The 21727-nt window shown below is 38.8% G+C and overlaps 1 protein-coding gene across 2 annotated transcripts in view; it reads left to right on the top strand.

Annotated features, from left to right (window-relative positions):
- Positions 1 to 21727, top strand: part of LOC121319097 (guanine deaminase-like) — a 73268-nt gene that overhangs the window by 5637 nt on the left and 45904 nt on the right. For both annotated transcript variants that reach the window (XM_041256293.1, XM_041256296.1), the window contains exons 2-7: positions 15187 to 15275; positions 16245 to 16416; positions 17041 to 17128; positions 17889 to 17994; positions 18412 to 18439; positions 19496 to 19603. In XM_041256293.1, coding sequence (XP_041112227.1) covers positions 15187 to 15275; positions 16245 to 16416; positions 17041 to 17128; positions 17889 to 17994; positions 18412 to 18439; positions 19496 to 19603 — 591 coding nt within the window. The remainder of the gene's footprint in view (positions 1 to 15186; positions 15276 to 16244; positions 16417 to 17040; positions 17129 to 17888; positions 17995 to 18411; positions 18440 to 19495; positions 19604 to 21727) is intronic.

Genomic DNA, 21727 nt, shown 5'->3' with positions numbered 1-21727 from the left:
AAGGTCTGAGCTGCTCATTTAATGGCCTTTTCTAGTAGTTGCGCTCCTGAGGGGGCATTTTCTTGCTTATATACAGGATAGGGTACTCTACTCCATTGACCTGCTGGGACAAGACCACCCCCAGACCAACATCCAAAGCATCATGTGAAGGAGGAATTTCTTAGCAAAATCTGGTTTGATCAGGGCGAGGGCACGGCAGAGCCGTTGCTTAATGGAATCAAACGCCCCCTGACATTCTCCTGTCCATTAAATTGCATTTGGTGTGCTTTTTTTAGTGAGGTTCACTAGAGGGTTGACCACTGTGGCGTACCCGGGGATGAATTGCAGTAATAACCGGCCAACCCCAAGAGAGACCTCATCTGGGACTGGGACAAAGCCTGGATTCTGGTGGCGACGGGTTTCACCTGCCCATGTCCCATAATAAATCCTAAATATTGGGTTTCTTCTTTGACAGATGCACATTTACCAAAGTTGGCTGTCAGCCGGGCTACCCTCAGAGGCTGCAAGTCGGCTGTGACCCTAGCCAAATGCTCTCGCCAGTTGGAGCTGTAGATAACCACATCATCAATATAAGCTGCTGCATATTCATGATGTGGGCATAAAACCTGGTCCATTAGTCTCTGAAAGGCAGCGGGCGCACCATGTAGCCCAAATGGCATGATTGTGAAACAGACCATCAGGGGTAGAAAATGCAGTTTTCTCAGGTGATCTGCAGGTTAATGGGATCTTCCAGTACCCCATTGTCAGGTCCAAAGTTGAGATGAACCTCGCCATTCCCAGTCTGTCGAGAAGCTTGCCGACCCAAGTTATGGGATATGCATTAAACTTGGCAATAGCATTTACACTGCGGAAATCAATGAAGAAGCTGTTGGTGCCATCCTTTTTGGTGACTATCAAAATAGGACTACACCACTCATTCCTGGAAGGCTCAATCACCCCGAACTGTGATACCTGGGGGAGAGATATTGTCATATTCAACAAGATTAGTTTTGCCGGGCACTTCAGAAAAAAACAGCCTTGAACTCCTCAATTACCTTGTGCAGATCTCTCTGCTGATCTTTGAGTAACTGTTCCCACATCGGAATGTTCTGTATGCTAGGGGCCTCTATACAGGGTCCAAAGTCATCCTCTACCTTGCCTGCCAGGGCTTTAATAAATTGATATGGTAAATTTCCAATTCATTGCGGTGATAGGGCTGCAGAATTTCATAATTAACTTTCCCTATAGCCCTACTCACCTCATACAGCCCCTGCCATTTAGCATATAGCTTGGATTCCGATGTGGGAAGAAGTATCATTACCTTGTCTCCTGGTCGAAAGGTCAGAATTCGTGCATTTTGGTTGTAATGCTGCTGTTGCCAGTGCTGAGCTGATTTTAGATTGTCCTGGGCCAAACAATCGACCAAATCCAGGCAATCATGGAGTAGGAGCACACGCTGCACTATATTTTTGGACGAGACTTTATGCTCTTCCTACCCCTCTCTCAACAGATTGAGGATGCCGTGACGCTATTGGACGTATAAGAGTTCAAAGGGGGAGAACCCTGTTGAACTCTGCGGCACCTCTATCACTGCAAAAGGGTAGGGAAGGAGCACTGCCCAATGTTTCTGCTCTTGAATGCTCGTGGATGATAAATAGATGTCTGGGTGGGATGTTTTTGTTTTAATATTTCATACACCTGCTGTAGCGTTTGAGACAGAAAGTTTGTCCCATGATCAGTCAGTATTTCTTTGAGGATCCCTACTCTCAACATAATCTGCACTAGTTCTTTGGCTATTGCAGTGGCACTAGTGGACCTCAATGGACCTGCCTCTGGGTATCGCGTTGCTTAATCCACCACTAATAATATATGCATATACCCGGAATCAGAAGGTAGCAAAGGGCCCACTAGAGGGGCCGTAGTGACATCTGCCCTGGATGGCCCAGTAACCTCGCCCTCTCGGTCACACTGCATAACGACTCCCTTTGAGTGGCGTTTGATACCATCCACACTCTCCCACCAGTCCACAGCCTCGTTTCAGTGATACACCTTCCCATTTTTCGATCCGTCTCTCTTTGTTTTCTTAGGACAAAAAAGGGATGAAAATAGGTCAGCTTGCAGGGGGGAGATCTCACTAATTATTTCCCCTGCTCTGTCTGTCATGGTTATGTGTGCGGTCAGGACTGCCTTTTGTATTAATTGCCAATACTGTGGTCAGTCCCGGCCCGGAATTACAGGGTGCGGCAGCCTTTCTATCACCCCCCACTGTGCGCTGTGTCTGATTTATTGACATGTATGCTTTCAGTGTGGGGTATGTCGCTGTATCTCAGTGGATACAGGAGATCGCCACCTTGCCTTGTGGTTGCCATGACACACTGCCTAAGAGAGCTGATCGAATTAAAGCCAGGGCACACCCTGACTCCACTACAACCTGGGTACTCACATTACCAACCACTACATCAATGATTCAAGGCCTCTCCCGACCATTTCCTCATTGCTTACCTGCCTTAGGTGCCAGATTGCACATCACCACGTTACACTCCATTGCTGAGCGGCACAAGTGGGCGATGTATCCAGGTTCTTGGCACCTAAAACAGACAATAAAGCAGCGGGTTGGGGGTAGTAAATCTACTCCAGCTGGGGGCCATCTGCTGCCTCCATGGTAAGGAGGTGGGCCGGCCCATTGGGGTCAGTGATCTAGGATGTCTAGTTCCCATGTGGAGAGGTGGTGGCACTGGTCTGCGGTTGGCTGGTGTGACGAGACGTGTCAGCAGTCCGATCTTTATGGATACCTGGGCGTCCTCAAAATCCTCTGCCAGTTTGACGATGGCCTCCCAGGGTGGCTGGATTTTGGCGTCGTATCCATCCTTGGGTCTCGGCAACGACCACATGCTCCAGGATGCTGGCTTCTCCCAATTGTGGCCCTGTTGTTTTGGCCAAACAAACACGGTTAATATTTGGAAATGTCCTGAATGATTCTGCTCTGAATGTCTTTTAGATGGACGGCATTGTTTGCAATGCCCATGTCTACAATTGCAGTCTCCTGTTGTTCTGTGAAGAGGCATCCTCTGCCACCAGAAGGAAGTTTTCTTTCAATTAAAAAAATGGATGGAATGTTGACAGGTGGGAATACAATATGCAATTGAATGAAAGCAAAACTGCACCTACAAATATACTTTCTCGATTGTTTACAGTGCAATACACTACAGACAGTACAGAGGTTTACACTTTGCAATTTTCATCAGATCCATCATCCTGAATAAAATCCAGTACTTTTTTTCTTTCATAGCTATCAAGTTCAGAGGCTGTAGGAAGAAATGGCTTCAAATTTGCCACATGAATGATTGGCCTGTTTCTTCCAAGACAATGTGGTAATTCAGGGGACTAAGTTGCTTCACATTCCTGTATGGTCCATTCCAGCATGTGGCAAATTTGGCTGTATAGCACTCTTGACTTTTGAATAAAGGGTGTGTTCTCACCCACACTCAGTCTTTTAGCTGGTGTGCTACTTCTCTATGATTTTTGTTGTAATTGCTTTGTTGATGTGTTCTTGCTTTCCCAGATTTTCCTGTATTTTCACCTGCATGTCTTTCAACTGGGTCACTGTTTCATAGGCAGTCTTAACAGATGCCCCAAATTGAGCTCGGCTGGAGTAAGTCCTAAGGACTATTGTTTGGCTGAGTTGAACTCTAACAAATATTTATCCCAATGTTGGTCAGCAAGATAGGAAGTAATCAAGGGTTTCAGAATCTTATTGATTCTTTCTGTAAAATTAGTCTGTTGATAATTCTGTGGAAGCTGTTTTCAGTTTTCTCACTACCTGCCATTGCCGACATACAGTACTTGCTGTATGAGTTCAGAAACAAACTGAGGTCCATGATCTGTTAAAATGAATTCGGGAGTACCCCCATCTTGTAAAAACTTCTCTCTTCAAAATACGAGCAATGGTCTTAGCTTTAGCCAAATGAAGGAGGAATAGTTCTACCCATTTTGTGAGGTAGTCTACAACAACTAAAATTTGAGTATTTCCCATTGAACTCCTAGGTAGACATCATTGTTATTGTGATATGCTAACAAAACATCATAAAAACAACATAAAAACCTGGTATTTGTAGCCTTCTCCTGATAATTTAACCTTTCTAAACTTTGTCCTCCAAAATCACAAAACTGGAGAGTCAATGGCCAGTTCATTCTACAGCACCCAAGATTTCATCATAAAGTCTCTTTCTTGTTGAACTGTGTAGGAGATGCAGACATCAAAGTTATCGGTCCAAACAGTTCTTTAATTTTCCATAACACTGGTTGGCACCGTTAAATAATAATACTGGCTTTACACACAACATGGACACAGCCACGTCGCCAGACAGTGTGTGCTCTTGTGCAGGTGTGGTGAAAGACAACAATAGTGGTGCAGCAGTGCAGTGTAGTCTAGGCTTAGTGCTGGCCTGTAGCGACAGATCCCAGTACGTATTAGCTGCCTAACAAGAGTAAACAGTAACAGTTCGACAGACAAACAAACAAAACACTAAACACTCACGATCTGTTTTTACTTCAGTTTCCTTATGGGTCCTTTCAATAACCATAACAAAAGGAACAGATTGCCTTGTCACATCCCCTGAAATACCCTTAGTCACACCCCCTGTGATAGCCAGTTCAATCACGTATCCTCCAATCCATGACTGACACATCACGTACTGCATTGGGGTGATGACTTCTGGTATTGTGACCATCCCCTTGCTGGATGGCCGGCTTCCGACTGACCCTGGAATGATCTGCCAAACAGTCCACTACGGGGCACACTGTTCCTGTTATACAATCGGAAGTGAGATTGTTCACTTGGATTCATTTGCTCTCTGTCACAGATCTCCATTAATCTCTGGAATGTAGGTGGTGCATTTTTTTGTCCAAGAGGCATGACATTAAAATTGTACAAACTAAAAGGTGAAAGAGAAGCAGTTTTCTTCTTGCTTGTTTTTTCTGTTTCACCCTGCCAATATCCACTGTTGAGGTCTAAAGTTGTTAAGACTGATGCAAGTATCTCACCAGTTGTTGGCAATGGATAAGCATCACTCTCAGTCAAGGCACTGAGTCTTCAATAGTCAACACAGAATATCTGTGTGCCATCCTTTTTAGGAACACTCACTATGGAGAATGCAATGGTTCAATTACACTATGTCTCAACATTTCTTCAATTTGTTCCTTCATGATATGTTGCTTATGAAAAGACATTCTATATGGCCTTTGTTTTATTGGAATCGCATTACAAGTTATGATCTTGTGCCTCAAAATAGATGTGCGCCCTATATCTGGTGTACAGACCTCAGTGTTGTTTTCCAACAAGGCTTGCAGAGTATCCTCTGGACTTGCAGGTAAACTCCTTTCCTCAACAGCTTTTCCAATCACATCCCTTCTTTTCTGTTCTACAGTAACATCAACCATTTGGCAGTTGTTATTGGGGAAACTGATCTGTACAAGGAAGCACCATTTTACATTTCATCTTGTGTATTCAGTTGTTCGGAAGTCCTTGATGCTACATGCACAGCTCCTGGTTGAAAAACTTAAAATATGAAGTCAAGTCCAAGAACTAATGCAAATGCTAATTTATCAGATGGTAATACCACAGTAACGATCTCCCATCTTTGACCGTGCAACCTCAACTCAAGGTTCACCATTACCATTGGATAAATCCATTTGCAAGATAGAGGGGTTCACCAGTCCAAGGTGTCAGCTTTTCCTTGTGGACTTTGATCATATTCCATAAGTGCTCATGAATCAAAGTAAGTGTTGATCCAGTGTCTACTATTGCTTTTCCAGTGTAATATCTGATACTGACTGGTACAACCAATTGCCGAAGAGCAAATTCAGTTGATTTTATTCGCTGTAAAGATCTATTACTATCAGAGTCAGGTACAGTTTCTGTTTTACCTTGGGAAAGATTACTAGAAACAACTGTGACAATGTTCTCTTCTTTAGTTCTTACATTGACTCTTTCATCTGCCTTGCTTGCAACGGCACCTTGGGTTGAACTATATGGTCCTTGGTGCACATTTTTTGACGGCCCTCTGTACTGTGGACATGATTGAGGTGGATGTGTTCCATTACACCTCCAACAAAATACATCAAAGTTACGTTTAAAGAAAGATATATTCTACTTCCCTGCTGGCATACTTGAATGAGGACCCATTCCAGCGTCTGGACCCTTTAATGGTGCTTTTGTTAACATTTTCAAGTTGCCTTCCAAGGCTCACCATTTCATCAATTGTGTTCACTCTGCTTCTCAGTGGGCTGGTCAGATGGGGATTAACCCTTTGCAGTCCTATGTCAGACCAGGTCCGACATTACAATTATCCCTTTCCAGTCCGATGTCGACCCCTGTCTGACATCATCAAAAAGACGTAAAGCACAGGTCTCTAGTCGTTTTTTCTATGGGAAAAGCCGAGAAAACCATTCAATAGCCGAGTGAGACCGATAGGAGCCGAATGACACACGGATATAACAATGTAGGTAGCTGCTTCTGCATCCAGCACTCAGAGAATATCATAGACATTTGCAGAGCTTTTTGAGATGTTATAGTAATAAAATAATGACTTGGATCACATTGGATTGAGGAGTTTGGTGATAAAACGAGTGATCAGGAGAGGATTTATCAGTATGCACATCTATAAAGAGGTATGTGATAAATACAGCAAACAAGGGTGTGGTGGGGCTGGAAATGCAGTACTGCATGTCCTGGTGATATGTAGTGCCTTTTAAACCTGTTTTACTGTGAAAAAAATTACTTTTAAACATCTCATCTAAAAATACAGTGGACAAGGGGTGGGGCTTGGCTGTAGATACAGTACTACGTGTTTTTTTGTGATTCAGTGCCTTTTGAACCTGTTTTACTCCGTAAAAAAATATTTTAAACAGCATGTGTAAAATAAACAGTGCATGTGAAAATAAATTGGACCTGACATGCTTGACGAGCGCGGAATACATGGACAGCAAAGGATTAACATTCTTGTGAAGAAGTTTAAGAATTGCTGCTTCAGTAATATTTGACTTCCATCTTTTACACAGAGCTTGAAAAGTAAAAAAAATAATCTCAAAGACTTTCTCCTTCTGCCTGTATAATTATCAGACAAATTGTTGCCAACTATCTTCAAGAAACAAACAAAAGAGCTATTTTTAAATAACCTACACTTGCCATGGTGTTAGTAACTCCATTCTCTCCCTCCCCTCTTTTTTAAACTACTAAAAGGTTAAGAGGGAGATTTACAACCAAAACTTACTGTATTTCTGTCACATGGTACCAGTACAAATTCTACTGCCACTACAAAACCCCACAAAGACGTTGTCAGGACTAAAGATCAAAATCAGCTTTTTGTTTATTTATTACAAGAGTGACCCGGTGCAGGGCACAGACAGACACTTGTACTTATACAGCCAAAAAAGTCATACATTAATAATAAAATAAAATGTTTAGCTTCCTGGGGCCAGTGACATCTGTTGTCGACAGGGACAGTTGGAAGTGGTGTATTTTTAGACCAGAGAACTTATACTGTCATATGGTACAAAACAGTGGGATGAATTGCTTTTGAGCATGACTTCTATGCAGCTACAGTGTGCAGTTCTATTAAATGAACTGTTAATTGTGAAGATAACATAAAAAAGTTTGTCATCATATCCAAAAATTGCAAACTAACAAGAAAAATTGGTAGGCTTTCCATACTACGCGCAAAAAAAAAAAAAAAGAAAAAAAAAAGATGGAACGCAGCCTACTCCAGTGGCATAACCAGGCTTGGAAATTTGGGTGGGTCCCAATATAAATTGGACGGACAATGACCAAAGGTCTGACGTCATAGGAAATAGTTTACATTTAAAATGGATTGAAATCAATCAAAACCCTGAAAACTTCAAATATTTCCTCTGTAAATCCATTTAAAATGTTTGCAGTATACAAAAAATAAATTTACTTAACACACTAATATTACATTTTTATGCAATTATTAAATAAAATGAAAGTCAGTAACTGACTGTGGCAAAGTGGTTAACAGTGTACAGGTGCAGGAATGCAGCAGTGATCAATGAACAGAACGATAATTCAGGTGCAATGTTATTTTTTTTTTTAATCCAATGGTCTGATGACACACAAACACAGTAAATAATAATGGTAACAAGCAATACAGATGGAGTGTATTGCTTTATTGTAATCCACTGGTTGGTCTCGAAATAGTAATTGTTATTAAATTACCATAAAATCATATATAATTTAAAAGCTTAAAACATGAATAATAATATTTCAAACTATTTACAGAATTCAGAACAAGAATTCTGCCAGTCTGTACTGTTTTTAAAATGTAAGATGGTACAGATTGGCAGAAAAAAGGTTAAAAAAGGTTATCTTTTTTTTTTACCCAGTTTACCCAATAACATTGTATCATCCTACAGCCCCATTCCAGTGTTTGAGGTCCCAAAACATGATCCTACAAATAAAGGAATGTCCTCACAAGAGATACAGTAGTATTTTTTTCTTCATATGACTAGCCGAGTTTAGACTTCTAGCTGGAATCTGAGCCAGATTTATTTTTGGAATTCTGAAAGAAAATTCACTATACTTGTTTAATTCATTCAAATCTTGTTAAATTACCATGAAATCCAATATATAATTTAAAAGCTTAGAATATGAAGAAAATTATTTTCAAATTATTTATAGTATTCAGAACGTCAAAATGTCAACTGTAAAATAGTACAGAGTTGCAGAAAAAAATGTCAAAAAGGGCGGATTCTCCAAAGGCGATCATTTTCAGTCCTGCCAGCTTTGTTGTCCTGGAAGTGCAGTGTCTGAAGAATCTGCATGTAGCGATTACGCATCATGATGCTACCAAAGAAGGGAGTGTTGATGGTGGGGTCCTGTAACAAAGTGCCCACCCCTGTGTATATTATCTGTTATGTGTTGCGTGTGGTGTGTTTAAATGTTGGTGTATAGACATTGGTACACGGGATATAAACGGGTCTGTGTAACACGAGTGTTTAAAAAATGTATATGTGTATTTAGGCACGAGGATTGCACAGCACTTCACGTGCAAGTAAAATGTAGTAATATGTGAGCACGGGGAATTGCACTTTATTAATTCACGTGCTGGGATTCAAGTGAATAATTAATTGGTAATTGAATCCCAGCACAATAGTATATATAGATGCACGTTGTCACATACTGGGGTTGGGTGTTCGGTGAGCGGAGAACGGGATTGGAGACGGAGGAAATAAGCAGCAGTAGTAGTAGTAGTAATGATAAGAGGAGAAAGTATCCGCTCACCGTGTTTGTCAGTGTCTGTGCGTGCACCGTTTTGTTAAGTTTAGTCTGTTTTCGTTTGTCTATTTATTTTGGCGTAGAGTGCCGTGTCCTGTGTTTTTCGTGTTTGTGTAAACCTTTTATTTGGTATTAAACCGGCGCCAACAGGCGTCTTCATCACTTCATTTCATCCGTCCTGTGTTTTGTGTATTGCATTACCTTTCCTGGTTCTGACGCCGCCCACTTCGGCCGTCTCTGTGACAGGTCCCCAGACCAGTAACTGTTGAGACATGGTGTGATGAGTCAAAGGGGTTTCGGTCTGTGATTCAGCCTCCCGACAGTAGATGGCATCAAACCAACTCGGGACTTCCCTTACCAAGATCTCGTGACCATGACGAAAGTCATCTTTATTACGGGCGGAAGTACGAGTATGTAAATTCCAGCCATTGGAGTCAAGTGAAGGATAAGGACACTTGTCGGTTGGGGATTGGTGTTCCACTGACTACAGATGTGGGACGTTACATACTAAAGGGAACATACTACTGTGTTTGGGGTTGGTCCGAAGGTAAAATAGGCAGAGTAACGGGCGGAGGGAGAGACGAGATTTTAGCAGCGGGGTTTTTGAATTAGTGTGGAGATAGGAAGTGAAATTTTTACTAATATTTTTTGTCTTTCTTTGGTTTATGTCCGGGGGACGCCGAGAAGACGATTTAGGACGTTTTCACTACCTTTCTTTGGGATTATTACTCTAGCACCGCCTCCCTCATGCTGTTTTGTTTTCTTTGTTATTTGTTTTATTTGTGTAGAGAAAATAATAATAAATCAATTTATTTCTTTACACACAAATTACTGTCTGGACATTCCATTAATACACTCTCGCCTCACACATGGCTTTTTCACTATCCCCACCAAAAATGAAAGCCCCCAAAGCTGCCACAGGCCATCTAAAGTGACATTTTTCCAGCTCCTCATTCTTGCTTGGGGTTTGGCAGCTGGTATTTTCTCTATTTGCTCCTGGGAAAATGTATTTGTCTTTTTCTGAATGTTATCCATAACATCATCGGTCAGAAACAGCTTTAAACATTCCAGTTCCATAGCATCCTGCCTTGTTCTCTTATTGATGCAGGAACACCAGTGAATGGGAACGCATAGGGCTGCTTTTCATCGGAGCACCAGGTGTCATGTACAACACTACGCGGGAGTTGGAGGATGCAACTCTCCCTCTCTTACTTGCCCTACCACGACCTCTACCTCTTCTTCCATGAGATACCTGACTGTGCACTGCAAATTCCAGCTGTACAACAAAGGGAAACAGTTATAGACAGGTGTGAAATAACAATCATCAATAATAATACATTACATTTTATACAACAACAACTACACTGATGTACAATATGGTAATTATCATAATCAATAACACATTTTATTTTATAAAGTACAACTGCAGGGATGTACAATATGGTAATCAATCAATGATACAATTTTATAAAGTACAAAAACAAACACCTAACTGCAGTGATGTACAGTTACAGAATTTCTAGTAAAATGTGTAAAGAAATTGTATAGCTTTCAACAGTCCCATGATAAAAAGACAAACAAAAAATAAATAAAATTCCACTTTTGTCTTTTTCATACACCAAAGAAGCCGAGTAAAAACGTTTGTTGAGCTTATCTAGTTTCTAGCTATATGTAAGGACCTTCATGGTATGAATTATATTAGCTTTGTGAGGCGAAGACAGTGATAAAATGACAAGCAATGTATGCATGTACCACGTTATATTTTCATAAGGATAATAACGTTATTCTACATTTTATATTTTTTATAAGAACATAAGAACATAAGAAAGTTTACAAACGAGAGGAGGCCATTCGGCCCATCTTGCTCGTTTGGTTGTTAGTAGCTTATTGATCCCAAAATCTCATCAAGCAGCTTCTTGAAGGATCCCAGGGTGTCAGCTTCAACAACATTACTGGAGAGTTGATTCCAGACCCTCACAATTCTCTGTGTAAAAAAGTGCCTCCTATTTTCTGTTCTGAATGCCCCTTTGTCTAATCTCCATTTGTGACCCCTGGTCCTTGTTTCTTTTTTCAGGTCAAAAAAGTCTCTTGGGTCGACATTGTCAATACCTTTTAGAATTTTGAATGCTTGAATTAGGTCTCCGTGTAGTCTTTTTTGTTCAAGACTGAACAGATTCAATTCTTTTAGCCTGTCTGCATATGACATGCCTTTTAAGCCCGGAATAATTCTGGTCGCTCTTCTTTGCACTCTTTCTAGAGCAGCAATATCTTTTTTATAGCAAGGTGACCAGAACTGCACACAATATTCAAGATGAGGTCTTACTAGTGCATTGTACAGTTTTAACATTACTTCCCTTGATTTAAATTCAACACTTTTCACAATGTATCCGAGCATCTTGTTAGCCTTTTTTATAGCTTCCCCACATTGTCTAGATGAAGACATTTCTGAGTCAACAAAAACTCCTAGGTCTTTTTCATAGATTCCTTCTCCAATTTCAGTATCTCCCATATGATATTTATAATTTACATTTTTATTTTCTGCATGCAGTACCTTACACTTTTCTCTATTAAATGTCATTTGCCATGTGTCTGCCCAGTTCTGAATCTTGTCTAGATCATTTTGAATGACCTTTGCTGCTGCAACAGTGTTTGCCACTCCTCCTACTTTTGTGTCGTCTGCAAATTTAACAAGTTTGCTTACTATACCAGAATCTAAATCATTAATGTAGATTAGGAATAGCAGAGGACCTAATACTGATCCCTGTGGTACACCATTGGTTACCACACTCCATTCTGAGGTTTTTCCTCTAATCAGTACTTTCTGTTTTCTACCTGTTAACCACTCCCTAATCCATGTACATGTGTTTCCTTGAATCCCAACTGCGTTCAGTTTGAGAATTAATCTTTTGTGCGGGGCTTTGTCAAAAGCTTTCTGGAAATCTAAATAAACCATGTCATATGCTTTGCAATTATCCATTATCGATGTTGCATCCTCAAATAAATCAAGCAAGTTAGTTAGACACGATCTCCCTTTCCTAAAACCATGTTGACTGTCTCCCAGGACCCTGTTACCATATAGGTAATTTTCCATTTTGGATCTTATTATAGTTTCCATAAGTTTGCATATAATAGAAGTCAGGCTTACTGGTCTGTAGTTACCTGGTTCAGTTTTGTTGTCCTTTTTGTGGATTGGTATTACGTTTGCAATTTTCCAGTCTGTTGGTACCACCCCTATGTCATGAGACTGCTGCATGATCTTGGTTAGCAGTTTGTAAATTACTTCTTTCATTTCTTTGAGTACTACTGGGAGGATCACATCCGGCCCAGGGGATTTGTTTATTTTAAGAGCTCCTAGTCCCTTTAACACTTCTGCCTCAGTTATGCTAAAGTTATTTAAAACTGGATAGTGGCATGACAGGGTCACAATAGTCATGTTTAGTAAATGCCCATACATGTGGAAACTTCAAAGATCAACAACTTTGTTGTATGAAAAAGTGTGGCGAAGCATTAGTAAAAGCACAGAAAATCATGCTAAAGCAAAGAGAAGCATGGTAAATCAAAGGAAAGCACGGTAAAAAGAGAAGCTTGGTAAACAGAGAAGCATGGTAAACAGAGAAGCACGGTAAACAGAATCACGGTAAACAGAGAAGATTGCTAAACAGAAGCATGGTAAACAGAATCATGGTAAACACAGAAGCATGGTAAACAGAAGCATGGTAAACAGAGAAGCATGGTAAGCAGAGAAGCATGGTAAACAGAAGCATGGTAAACAGAAGCATGGTAAACAGAAGGATGGTAAACAGAATAGTATGGTAAACAGAAGCATGGTAAAAACAGAAGCTTGGTAAACAGAAGCATGGTAAACAAAGAAGCATGGTAAACAGAAGCATGGTAAACAGAGAAGCATGGTAAGCAGAGAAGCATGGTAAACACAGAAGCATGGTAAGCAGAGAAGCATGGTAAACAGAAGCATGGTAAACAGAAGCATGGTAAGCAGGGAAGCATGGTAAACAGAGAAGCATGGTAAACAGAAGCACGGTAACAGAAGCATAGTAAACAGAAGCATGGTAAAAAGAGAAGCATGGTAAACAGAGAAGCATGGTAAAAAGAAGCATGATAAAGAGAAGCATGGTAACGCAAAGGAAAGCAGAGTAAATAGAGAAGCACGGTAAACAAAGAAGCATGGTAATGCAAAGGAAAGCACGGTAAACTGAGAAGCATGGTAAACAGAGAAGCATGGTAAAGCCACATTGTCAATCGGCAAAAAATAAAGCATTGTAAATGCATAGTATAATCATGGGAAAGGGGCGATAAACTGTAAACTTACTGTGCAAATGTAGGTTCAGCTTGTATAAGGGTGTGGCAGTGCAGGCCCCTGCCTGTAAATAATATTGTTTTGGGTGTGTTTGTGGTGGTGGTTGGTAGGGATGAGGTTAATTCCAATCCCTGCCAGATATATGTGAAAATGTGGCGAGGCGTTGATTGCGACAAATGGTGCGCTGCACCAGTCTCCAGCCACTGAGGAGGAGGCCCAGCTGCCTTCGCAGCCAGAAGGGGAGGAGCCCCTGCTGCCTCACAGCCAGAAGGGGAGGAGCCCCTGCTGCCTCACAGCCAGAAGGGGAGGAGCCCCTGCCGCCTTCACAGCCAGAAGGGGAGGAGCCCCTGCCAGATACATGTGAAAATGTGTCCAGGTGTTGACTGAATGATTCATTGTCAATCAACCCTGGCCATATGAGCTACACAGCTCCATTGGGAGGAAATTGGGGTATATAAGGGAGCTACACAGCTCCATTGGGAGGAAATTGCCTGGGAGAGGGGAGACCACATGGAAGGGCTGTTTGTTAACTGTTTCTAATTTGTGTCTTAAAGTAGTGAAGGTGTATGCCCCCAAAAAACTTGTAAAGAAACAATTAAACTACATTTTGTGAATTGTCCTCATTAACATTTTGTTTCAAAATGGGTGCCTGCGGGCTTGCCTGTAAGCTCCTCAGAGCTGTGTTTTCCTCCATCGCTGTAAAACAAGTTGGAATATGTAAGCGTCTGGGACTTTCAAAAGATTTGCTCCATCTGCCTCACAAACTGTCAATGAAATGCGTATTGCACATAATTCGTTGTTTGAGAGGAAGATCCCACATAAACATAGCATCACAATGACTACTTTTCTTTGATTGGCTAAAGCTTGTGACATTTTAAAATGTCTTTTTGTCCTAAACTTGAGCTCCCGCCTTTGTGGTGCACAGTTTAAATAATAATAATAATAATAATAATAATAATAATAATAATAATAATAATAATAATAATAATAATAAATATGTAAATTTACTTAAACTTGGCAATCACATAGGCACAGATTTGGGTGGGCCTGTGTGCCAACTGGGTATGCCCCTGGCCTTATATTATTTTATTTAGCTTGATTTATGGGCTTGTGGCAATCCTGAATTTTCGTCTAAACTGATGGGTTTCATTTGTTATTGTATTGGTGTTATCTGTAGTGGAAGAGCTGCTGGTGTATTTTGAGAAGTGAAGGCGCGTTCATCACGCAGCACACTAGATGTACTTGTGTGTGATACTGGAACTCATTGACAGCCCTATGAGTAACATATTTTAAATATAATATCTTGTTCTATATAGAGTGGCAAAATAGAAATTAATTTAAGCTATTGTCATAGAAACCAACCTGCAGTCTCCCATTGAAATTCCGTTTGCTGTGTATACAGCAAAATCAAGAAATGCAATACAGCACAATCTTATAATTGAAGGACGAATGGGTTGTTTTGCTAGTTATTGGACACTTATTCTAAATGGATCATTTATTGGATGTGGAGTCTTCATATAGGACATTTCTGTCAGTGCCTTGAAACAATCCAGCACATTGCTTGTTCTAGTCTTTATTGTTCTGTTCACTCTGTTTTCAGATTGTGTTTATTGAAGATGCTCATGAGCAGGAGAATCTTGCCAAGATGTGGGGATTCAGAAATACAGACATCAGACACCTGAAAGACTGGTCAGTAATTATTTTCAGTTCAGCTTAATTTGCATGTTAAAATACATTTTGATTCAACCTTGGTTAACTCGATAACCCAAGGGGATGCCATTTAGAGTCGATTTATCCAAGGTGTCGAGTTAACCACGGGTGCACATGAGCCATGACATTAACATGCATGTAAGTAACAGAACTCACACGGTCACAGTATTACAGTATTTACATGTTTATTTAGTTAATTGTTCTTATGAAAACGGTTGAAAGAACTGCAGTGAATGAATCAATTACAGTATACAGTACTGTACAAACTCAGTACAACTCATATAGTTTGATTGAAATAAGAATTAATAAAATAACTACTGTGTTATTTTTACGAAAACAATCCAACCACAAACTGTGCACAAACAGTTGACTGTACTTTTAGTTATTGGCTTGTAGTGTCTAATTTGACAGCTTGCCATAAATAGCAAAAGTTAACAAATTTACATTATATAGAATTAACTCTGTAAACAGAAACAATAATAATCAACTTACAGTTTCACAGAGAAATCAAGTATTGTCGATTGTTTCGTACTCAAAAACATGCGCTTTGAAAGTTCTCCTGACAAACCTGTTACCCCAGATAACCTGAGCTTTAAAGCCAACTGAACAATCTTTTTTTTTTCACTTCCCACTTGTTTTGAACTGATACTGTAACCAGCTGCACTTGGTAGTTGCGAATGAATGAATGATCCATTTCCAGTCAGTCACATGAAATGACAGTGTTCAGTTATCCACTAATCTTTTTAACAGTTTTTATCCCTTCGGTACTGGTAATAAGTGTCAAGTTACGAGTAAAGCATGGTGTTGAATTGAAAGAGGCAGGATGCATATATTTTATATGGAGCAAATTCGGGACCAAGACTGGCTGTCGAATTTAGCGAAGGCGTCGAGTTATCCACCAGTTGAGTTAACCAAGGTGGACTGTACAGTATGTATTCTTTCTTGCAGGGAATTTTTCATCCCGGGTATGGTTGATACTCATATCCATGCATCCCAGTACAGCTATATGGGAACAGGTCTTGATATGTCCCTTCTACAGTGGTTAAACACATACACATTCCCAGCTGAACTGAAGTACAAAAAAACTGAGTTTGCGGAAGAGGTCTACAACAAAGTTGTGGTAAGCATTTTTACCAGAAAAGTAGAAAAGCCCCTACAAAACTTGTAAAGAAACAATTAAACTACATTTTGTGACTTGTCCTCATTAACATTTTGTTTCAGTAATATTGCATAATGGTTACAAGATGAATACTTCATTAAGTATATCCATTTAGAAAAGGTTATGTCAAGTGTAACAATCAAAAAGCACGCTGCAGATTTTATACCAAAATACCAGCCTTTTTGTATTTTTGAAATCTGTTTCTTTGTGTCACCAGATAGTTGATTCATTTTGTACAGAATTAGTGTGACATGTTAACAATAGACTTGCTTGGCTCAATATTTCCATTAACAGGATGTTTTTATTCACAAGCAGTACTGAGTCAGGTTGTCACAGTGTGTACCTATGATGTGTATATTGTATGTAACAATTATACCACTCGTGTCTCTCTGACACAAGTGTTTGTAGGCAACACCCACTCATCTCATGTACTTAAACAATTGCTGTATTTTCCTGCTGTTTCAATACCTTTTTATATAGAAAACTTGTGACAACAACCTGCATTATAAAAGCCTTGGTCTCCTTTATCAATGTGGTGAATTTAATTATAATACATAATGAACTAACAACTTTTCTTAAATTTAGAAAAGAACATTAAAAAATGGCACAACTACTGCATGCTACTTTGCAACGATTCACACAGATTCTACTTTGTTACTTGGAGAAATTGCAGGTAGGTAGCTGCAGTGTCAAATACTGTGTTAGTCTGTTTACTGTGTTCTTCTGCAGTCTAGCATTCTGTGGTGTCTGCTGTGTAGCACTAACTTTGTTCTAATTCCCTACAGGTAGGGCGGTCAAACAACATCTTTGATTTCAAGAAACAAACTACAAAATAGATTATTACATTTAGTTTTTACCAGACTTAAACATATGTGAAATCAAAATGCCCAAAAATGTGTTTTAATCATGTAAAATGTAGCTATAAAACCAAATTCAGCTACTTTTTTCTACCAGGCAGACTTTATGCTTCCATCGGCCCTAATTGGTTTAGATTTTGAAATCTCAGAGTAAAGGAAGGAAATGCGTTTTACCCCCTTTCTATGTCCTACGTACTAGGGCCTACACAGGCAGCAAGCTTGGACTTTTGCTTTTTATTACTAGCCATAAATGAAAGTAGACAAAGACAGCTAGATATGGAGCTTGAATAAGGGTAGCAACTAAAAACTTTGTGCCACGTGGTGCTGACACATTTTTCGAGGCAGTTTTGAGATCAGTAGAGAAGATACTACAAGCAAAAATCAAATAAATTACACATGGCGTGTCTTATTCAATTACTATGCTATACTTAAATATGTATTTGATGCTAAATTAATATTTTTACTATAAGACCATTTAATCTTGACTCAAAGTTAATCTCAAACAGCACAGACTTTGACAGGACTTAGTGTGAAAGACTCAGCATTAAGGAGTAATTGTAGGTGTCATTTTTTCAGATAAGATTGGACAGCGGGCTTTGGTTGGAAAAGTGTGTATGGATATGAATGATGCTATAGAGAAGTACAAAGAAACCACAGAGGAATCTATTAAGGAAACTAAAAGGTATAACTAGGACCTGCTGCAGCAGGAAACCTTCTTCCATCATTTTAGGCAAGAGGGAGAGACTGTAAGTACTGTAAGTATTATATGTACACACGTTGGACAACAAATTAGCCATAACACCATCAATAGAGCAACCTTGGGGAGCCATGACACCACTGTTTCCAAGACTGTTTCAACAAAGTTTCTACATAGCTGATTTTGTTTCTTGAATGTGCCTGTTGCATAATTTAGTACATAATTTAACAACAATGTACAGGGACATATTGATGTCTGTGTTTCAATTAAATCCGTGACACTGGCCAATTTATCTATAACCTTGTTTATTTTGCACAGCTCATCTGTTCAACTGATATAAAAAAAAGCAATTGACAGCCTTATATCTTATTGTGACTTATTGTGACTATGTTCCACTTGCAGGTTTATTTCAACACTTTTACAAAGAAAGGTAGGTTTCCAACGTTAGAAACACATGCTTTCCAAATAAAACTGGAAACAGAAATCACTTTTTTATTTTAGTTCCAGTGTGTCATTTTGATGAACAATTTCTGACAGAATCCTAAAACAAAATTACAAAGAAGTTTTAATGAATAATAAAAAATTATTTAAATTACATGAAAAAAAAAAAAAACAGGGAAAGAACCAAAATATCTTCAACAGACTGTTAATGAGAGATTTTAAAAACCTTAAATGTACAGTTGGACAGGAAAGGTATTAGATGTTGCAAACAGTGGTGTAGTCCTAAATATGAAAGTATGGGAACGGCAATTAAAATATTGATTTTTCTTAAACAAATTATATGAATTTGCATTATATTTGTACACTGAACTTAAGGTAACATTCAATAGTCCATTCATGCATTTCGCATGCAGCTTTTAGGCTACTCCCCTTTGATCAGTGCTGCCAGATTAGCGTTTTTTCCAGCAAATTTGTCTTGTTTAGAAAGCATTGAGCTCATCAGACAAGAAACAGTGGTTCTGGTAATGTTAATTGTGAGAATTAAAAAAACCAAGAAAAGCAGAGAAATAAATTAATAGTTTATAACATTGTTACTTACCTGTGTTTTTTTTTTAAAGAAATGTATAACAGTTATTGCGCAGAAAGACTGAAAAGAGATGTTGGTGCCCAGGGACCGAAAATAGAGCGGCCAGGTGCCATATAAGCAATTTTATAATAAACTGGTAAAGATTCTTAAGTTAATTCTTAATTCAAGGTTCTGCCTATAGAGATAAGTACCGGAACGGTTTACCGGCGCGACTACATCACTGGTTGTAAACTGAATGTGGGTGTAATAAGTTACATAACTATATTAGTAATTACATTTTCAATTACAAGAAGCATTAACAACTTTAAAAAATGTCATTTTGTAAATTAATGTGTAACTAAAAAGTAATTACATTGTTACTATACACGTATGGTATATCTATAATTACAGTTAAATAAAATGTTTGCAATAATTGCATGTTAGCCTGTAACAACAGCTGCTCATTGATTCCCTTTTCAGTATCCGCAGGTAAAACCCATCATAACACCACGATTTGTGCTGTCCTGCTCTGAGAAGCTGTTAAAAGAGCTAGGTTTTATTGCAAAAAAGAATGATCTGCACATTCAGGTATGTGAAGTAGATTCCTTAACTGACGACAATGTTTTTGTTTTATTACCTTAGTTTTGTCTCCTTACAGCTACCTAGCTATGTACATTATTACACATTGTAATTACTACCCTTATTCTTTATTATGGGCATGACCATCTTATTATCTTTATATTTTGTTGTACAGGGGGACTAAAGCTTAAGTGTATTTAGCAGCTTTAAGACATCTTGAGATAAGAAGTTCTGAAATTTTATTACTATATATATATTATATATATAGATATATAGATATATATATTATTATATATATATATATATAATATTTATTTAATAACAATACTGTTATAAAATAGCAAATGTAATTACATATGTTTTAAGTGGTTTAGCTCTGTGATATACATGTTAATGGTCTTAAGCTGTAGAGTTTAATTTATTTCTTACTATGGGAAAGACAAAAATAAATAAAAATACAGCACTTACGACCTTACGCTATACTTCCCTTTATTATGGTGCCATTCAATCAAACTTGAAGACATAGAAAGACACTGAATTAGCAAAAGCGTCAGAAGCTCATGTGCTGTTCCTGTGCTGTGTTTTTGGATTAAAAACACCACTATAGGCGTTATTCATGAAAACAGACAAACAAGTATTTCCAGACCAGTTATTTGATCCAGATGTTGTTGTGCTGGTTCAAGCAAAGATTCCAGGTATCAGGAGCAGTAGTAGCAGTCACTAAAGTTCTTTGCCTTTATCTTTGCTCTAAAAAAAAAAATGGATCAGTATCTATTTATATTTTGTTTGGATATTAGTTTTAAAAACGTTATCAAAGCCATTATATATATATATCTATATATATATATATATATATATATATATATATATATATATATATATATATATATATATATATATATTCCAGAATTAAGAGGGGCCTTACTTTACTCTCGTGAATTAACTACAAAACAAAAAAAGCAATACAGTAGTTAAATTGTGTGTGTATTCCAAGCAAAAACACTTTAATTTAATTTTTTTAATAATCACTGCCATTGTCTTGGCAATAAACAAAGTGGTCTTAGATGCTTTTTTGTAAAGTAATAGCATTGGTTTTTAACTTGAATAAACACTTCAAATAAAACACACATTAAAACGACTGCGTTGTACAATATAAACAATATTTACTCACTGTTTTTAGGATTGCTAGGATTGCATCCTGAAAGAAAAAGAAAACATAGATTTAATATACAAGTTTTGCAGGTATTATATGTATATTGCATAATATTACAGACAGAAACGAAACCTGAGTGTAGCGTTGGTAAGAATCCAAACGTGCAACTTCCAAAATAGAAAGCTATTTTTTTTTAGCAAATAGAGTGAACAACAACGCTCGGGCTGATCTTAGCTGACAGTCAGAGTGAACCAGGAGAACGCTCCCCAATGCTCCATGCCCCCCTCCCCTCACAGCAGCAGCAGTGAGGGAAGCGAGCAGTGGCTCCAGCAGAGTAAGTACTGTGCAAAAGTTTTAGGCAGGTGTGAAAAAATGCTGTAAAGTAAGTATGCTTTCAAAAATAGACATGTTAATAGTTTAGATTTATCAATTAACAAAATGCAAAGTGAGTGAACAGAAGAAAAATCTACATCAAATCAGTATCTGGTGTGACCACCCTTTGCCTTCAAAACAGCATCAATTCTTCTAGGTACACTTGCACACAGTTTTTGAAGGAACTCGGCAGGTAGGTTGGCCCAAACATCTTAGAGAACTAACCACAGTTCTTCTGTGGATTTAGGCAGCCTCAGTTGCTTCTCTCTCTTCATGTAATCCCAGACAGACTCGATGATATTGAGATCAGGGCTCTGTGGGGGCCATACCATCACTTCCAGGACTCCTTGTTGTTCTTTACGCTGAAGATAGTTCTTAATGACTTTCGCTGTATGTTTGGCTCATTGTCATGCTGCAGAATAAATTTGGGGCCAATCAGATGCCTCCCTGATGGTATTGCATGATGGATAAGTATCTGCCTGTACTTCTCAGCATTGAGGAGACCATTAATTCTGACCAAATCCCCAACTCCATTTGCAGAAATGCAGCCCCAAACTTGCAAGGAACCTCCACCATGCTTCACTGTTGCCTGCAGACACTCATTTGTG

This window comes from Polyodon spathula, chromosome 1 (genome assembly GCF_017654505.1).
Source record: "Polyodon spathula isolate WHYD16114869_AA chromosome 1, ASM1765450v1, whole genome shotgun sequence".
Lineage (NCBI taxonomy): Eukaryota > Metazoa > Chordata > Actinopteri > Acipenseriformes > Polyodontidae > Polyodon > Polyodon spathula.
This window is presented reverse-complemented; position numbering and strand designations above follow the sequence as displayed.